The sequence below is a fragment of the Sinocyclocheilus grahami genome, unplaced genomic scaffold, assembly GCF_001515645.1.
Source record: "Sinocyclocheilus grahami isolate Dianchi unplaced genomic scaffold, SAMN03320097.WGS_v1.1 scaffold744.1, whole genome shotgun sequence".
Lineage (NCBI taxonomy): Eukaryota > Metazoa > Chordata > Actinopteri > Cypriniformes > Cyprinidae > Sinocyclocheilus > Sinocyclocheilus grahami.
The window spans coordinates 538255-544280 of NW_015505923.1; the positions used below are offsets into that span (position 1 = coordinate 538255).

The window sequence follows — 6026 nt, forward strand, 5'->3', positions numbered from 1 at the left end:
AAACTAACATTTCACATTTTAACAACACCATGAACTGTTTTATAAGGCAATGGATGTTTTATTCATCCATGCTTGGTTAATTGGTATTTGTATACTGTTCAGACGAGAACCAAATCTAGAACCATTTTTAAACCAACTGAGAACCACACGCTCATAACAATAATTTTGGCTCAACTTAACTGAATCAATTATTTTGAAGTAAACATTTATATAACAGTAAGATATTCTAGCAAGCCAAATAAAGCTTTTTACACAGAAAGAAGTACACTGTCTGTTTGATGATGGCAGAAAATTATTTCTGTTACAGCCAAGGCACTTCCACAGTAGTTGTTTTTCATTAAGTGCATTCTTTTCAGCATGTGTGTTTATAGAAGAAACTCTTTTAAGTATTAACTTAATGTGAAATTAAACATGAACACATCTGCCTATTTTGTCATCTTGCAAAAAACATGCTTAAAATAACACTTAATTTCAGCATTTACTCTCTCTATCCAGTCCCATGCAAAGCATGATGGAAAGTTGAAATCTTGTTCCCATGTTTGGTACTTTAAAACAACAACAACCATCACTTATCCAATCTCAACTCAAATGGATTATGTAAATTGGATGAGCACAACGAAATTGTGACAACATCTTGAAAGCTTGTGTTTAATTAGTTTCAAGTACATTGAAAAAACAAACAAACAAACAAACCAAAAACATGTTTTTGAGTCCATGTTCCATGCCTCATTTCTCTGCCCACAATTTCTTTCTTAGAAATATTATGAGGTTTCTTTGATTGGATAAATGCACCTGTTTTGTTTGCTCTGTCTGTAAAGTTGTGTTGTGATTGGTCACACCATCACACTCATTTGTCATTGTTTGTATGTCAGTTTAAGAGAGAGTCAGTGTCATCATGCACAGTTCTGTCCTCAACTTCAACTGATCACTATCACAAAATCACAGAACGTCTTCAGAAAATGAAGATGAAGACGACACTCGCTCTGCTCCTAATCATGGAGCTCTACGGACGCTCCTCCGGTCTCATTAAACATCATTTCTTTGTGAAAGAGGAGAGGACATGGGATTCTGCAAATGACTACTGCAAAACTTACTTTCATGACCTCTCCACCTTCACCAATGAGAGCGAGGAACAGCAGTTTTTGGAAGATGCAGCTCATCAGCCTTCTGATGCCTGGGTTGGACTCTACACAGAATCAGGAGTCTGGAAGTGGTCAGGAGATGAAAATGCAACACACATTAGCTGGGATATAAGTCAGCTAGGAATAAATTATAGCTGTGCTTTTCTATGCAAACTCCATAAGACACTACATGATGCAGAATGCACTGCTAAATATGCCTTCTTCTGTATGACCGTATCAGAGTTTCTTCTGGTGCGTCAGAAAGAGACCTGGGAAGGAGCTCTGGAATACTGCAGGAGTCATTATAATGATCTGGCAAGTCTGAGCACAGCGGACAAGATGAATTCTGCTTTACTGGAAATCACACAGGCTGAATATGTGTGGACTGGTCTGCGCTTTCTAGCAGGGGACTGGTTCTGGGTCAGTGGAGATGATCTTGACTACACAGCCTGGTATCAGAATGAACAGCCCCAGTGTCCTGACAGAGACCTTCGTTGTGGAGCCCTGGACATGCAAACAAAGCTTTGGACACACAGAAACTGTGAGGAGAAGCTCAGCTTTGTTTGTCAGTAGAAAGTACATTGAAACAAATTGATTCATGAAAAAGCAAAAAGGTAATGTTTTAGGAAATTAAGATACCCTTGTCTTAAGAACAGTTACAATTTTGTGTTAAATGTGAATTTGGTGTTTTAAACAAACATCCAAAACTGTTTTTGTGCAAACTGCCATCTGATGCTAAACTTACCCTCTCATCTTCTCCTGATTATAGATTCCATCACAGACAAGACATTAATTCATCTCCACTTGATAGAAACTTCACCCATAAGCAGTCTGCACACATCTGGATCATAACTAATAGAAGGAATGAATATAATATAGACCAGAACATAATCTACATGTACATTAAGCAGAACAGTTTAGATGTATACGTTAAAAGAGTATCATAATACAATAATAATATTGTAATACAGTATGATTGATTGTTTTCAACAATAAAAATGGTAAGAAGGGCACAGAGTTTTTTTATACTTAGTCTAATTAAAGAGTATGAACACTGATATTAGTAACAACTGGTCATCATTTAACAATTAAAATTATACACTGTATATCATATCATGTATGATTTTGCCTTGCCTTGCCTGTGTTTTGGACCTTGGACTGTTTCATTGTTTTTGTGATTGTTTGCTGCCTGCCCTTGCCTGTTTTTTGGATTACTCCTTTGCCTTGCCTTGGATACTGTTGTTTGCTGGTGTTGGACTCTGCCTGTCTTGACTACTATCTGTTTTAATAAAGCTCACATTTGGCTTTATACCTTCAATGTCACGCCCTGTCCGTTACACTTATATTGAATATATTTTATTATTTTACATGTTACCTAAATAAATATGCTTATTAAATATATTACAAATTTTCCTATTTTAACCTCTTAATATTCCTTCCTTCCTTCCTCCCTTCCTTCCTTCATTCATTTATACATTTATTTGTTTATTTAATTAATTGTGAAATATATATGTATGTATATACTGTATAAGAACAAGTTCATTACAAAACGCCAGTGGTACACTTTTTAAGTATCTGTAGGCCTACGTTACTGGAGTAGTTTTGTTTTGAGTAACTTTTACTTTTACTTCACTACATTCCAAAGAAGATCATACTTTTTAATTCACTACATTTCATAAATCGTATCGTTACTCGTTATTATGAAATGAAGAAATCATCACCTGCTCCGAGATGCAAAAGTGTCTGAACAAACTGATTATTTTTCAATTAACCTGTTAAACCGGTTCACAAATCCCACCAAACGATTCAGTCACAAATTAAATGATCCATTCTGGGGTGCATTTCCCAAAAGCATCGTTATCCAACTGTGGTCGCGAGTTCTGTCATTACCAACTTAGTTCATCGATTCGGTGATTCCTGAAACCATAGTTCCAATGAACATTCGCAAACTTAAGCCTTCTACACACTGCAAGATTTAAACAATCCTATAAGATCATTACAAATCACACTGTGTGACATAGATCTAATAAACTTGGGTACGACATGTATGCAGACTGTAAGATGATGAGACTAGTGATTTGTACTTTTTGTTACAATTGAAGAATAAAATGTCATTAGCATGTGCTAGTGGTAAACAAAAAGAGCATGACAAAGCACAGTTTGGCAAAAGTTGTACTTTTTATGTTTGCTGAAAAAAAGTGGAAGCTGTGAAATAGGAAGTTAAAAGAGTTTGAGGTAAGCAGTTTTAGTGCCATGTCGCATTGATCAATCATTTCATGTTGCATTTTTATTGGCTGGTCAGTAAACATGGCTCATAGCTTATCGTGCTGAATTTCTGACACTGTCCGAAAATGATCGCTGGCTATCTTTGGTCGCAAGACCGTGACAATGGGCTGTCTTTGAACCACTGTACGATATAGGACCACCGTTTAGGAGCCATGGTCACAGAAATCACCACGATTGTTTCACAATGCCAATCTTTTGTCTGGGACAGCCGAAAAACATGCAGTGTGTAGAAGGCTTTACATGGTTGGAACTACAGCTCTCGACCTGTGGTTATGACAATGACAACTTATTTATATAGCACAATTAAAAACAACCCACGCTCACCAATGTGCTTTACAATAACTAAAACCACAAACAATATAAACAGAAACAATTACAATTTTAATACAGTACCATAAAATAAAGTGCTTCAACATAATAAAAACAGTAATATACAATAGAAGATGCTTCAAGTATTAAATGCTTTATCAAACAGAAAAGTTTTTAACTTAGATTTAAAAGCAGACAAATATGGTGACAGTCTAAACGAGATGGGCAAATCATTCCAAAGTCTGGGGGTAGCTACAGAAAAAGCAGGGTCACTCCTACATTTCAACCTTGACTTGGGAATCGACAAGAGTCTCTGATTTAATGAGCTGAGTGATCTGGTTGAATCACAAAAAGTACAATTTTTAAATCCATTCTGTAGCACACCAGCAACCAGTGTAATGAACGTAAGACAGGAGTAATATGATCCCATTTATGAGCACCCGTTAAAAGTTTTGCATTTTGGACTAATTGTAATCGGGACATAGCTGAATGACTAATCCCAACAACCTTGAACAAATAAAGGCATGGATTACTTTTTCAAAATTTCTAAAAGAAAGAAAAGTCTTTATTTTTGATAAAAGTCAAGCTGGAGCATAATTAATCTGCTTATCGAATTTCAAAGATTCATCAAACACAACGCCCAAATTTTTCACCCACGGTTTCACGGCCGAAGACAGCCCACCCAAATTTACTTTAAGAGTAACAGAGGAATCGAAGGGTCCAAATATAATAATTTCTGTTTTACTCTCATTGAAATTCAGAAAGTTTGAAGAAAGCCATGCCTTTACATCAGTCAAACATGCCAAGAGGTTATGCAAACCATCTGAATTTTGTTTGAGGGGCAGATAAATTTGTGTGTCATCAGCGTAACAATGGAATGACAGCCCATGTTTTCTAATAATAGAACCAAGTGGCAGCATGTAAAGAGAAGATGGAGCCCTGAGGAACCCCACATGATAATACAGCATTACTAGAGGTATACTCTCCAGTCTTAACTGGGAAGCTTCTGTTGGAAAAATACGATTTAAACCACTCCATACACTGCCTGTAATGCCTACACAATGTTCAAAATGGGCAATAAGAACAGTATGATCTACTGTATCAAAAACAGCCATTAAATCTAAAAGCACAAGAACAGCATTTTCACCAGAATCACATGTTATTAGTACATCATTAAAAACCTTCAACAATGCAGTCTCAGCAGAATGACTTTTTCTAAACCCAGATTGAAAAATGTAAAAACTTCATTAGCAGCTAGAAAACTTTGCAATAGTTGGAGGACTATTTTTTCCAAAATCTTCGTAATAAAAGATAGATTGGAGATGGGTCTAAAATTACCCAACACTGTGGAGTCTAAGTTTTGTTTTTGGAAGGGGTGAACTGTTGCATGTTTTAGCAGATCAGGCATAATGCCAGTTTCTAAACAGCGATTTAACATGATCAGAAGATGGGAGCCAACAACATCAAGGACTTGTTTAAGAAAAAAATGGAGGGATAATATCAGTAGAAGAGCCAGAAGGCTTGAGGTGCTCCACTATTTCTTGAAGCTGAGTGCCAGTAATAGGATTAAACTGACTAAAAACGTCTCAGGTTACGTATGTAACCATGGTTCCCTGAGTAGGGAACGAGACACTGCGTCCTCTAGGGGTCGCTATGGGGGAACGCCTCGTCGTGACCCATGTCTAAAGCATACATTGAAAAAACACCAACAACGCGTTGGCCGACGATAGCCATGCAACATTCAAGCCACACCTCTTCTCCAAGACACCTCCGCTGGTTTCTCCCAGGACTTCCTGCCACGTCATACCCTTGCCTCAGCTGTACCTGCTACATCTTCGGGAGCTCCTTTCATCCCGCCGGCAGCAGGTATTCCTCAAAGTTTGAGGAACCAAATAATCGCAGGTAACGACATCAACCTAGTAAAAATTTTACTGTGTTCTTCAGGAGTCTTAAATAAATGTGTGGTTGACTGTGGTGATGTCTCGGTCGTTCTCAAAGAATGTGACCCAAGACTTTCTAAAAGTTTGTCTCTAGCGGAGTTTAATGTGGCTTTCGGCGTGTACAGAGACACTCTATGTGAGGTTTTTCCTAAGCAGAGGATTGAACTCGATACCTATTCAGCGATCATATCAGACCTGGCACTTAATTACGGAGGCTCCCTATTTTACGAATACCATAAGAGTTTTTCAGCTAAGGCAGCTTTATACCTTCAGCGTTTCAACCTCAAATTAGACTGGTCTGTCGTGGATCTCGAATTGATCAGCAGACACTTTACGGGACATAAAGCTATTTCTTGCTCTGTTTGTGGAT

At 37.5% G+C, this 6026-nt stretch overlaps 1 protein-coding gene across 1 annotated transcript; it reads left to right on the top strand.

Annotated features, from left to right (window-relative positions):
- Positions 1 to 965: 965 nt before the first annotated feature.
- LOC107560806 (snaclec 27-like) lies at positions 966 to 1694 on the top strand. Its single transcript, XM_016245071.1, has one exon. It carries the CDS (start codon positions 966 to 968, stop codon positions 1692 to 1694), a length of 729 nt encoding a protein of 242 aa, XP_016100557.1.
- The last annotated feature ends 4332 nt before the right edge of the window (positions 1695 to 6026 follow it).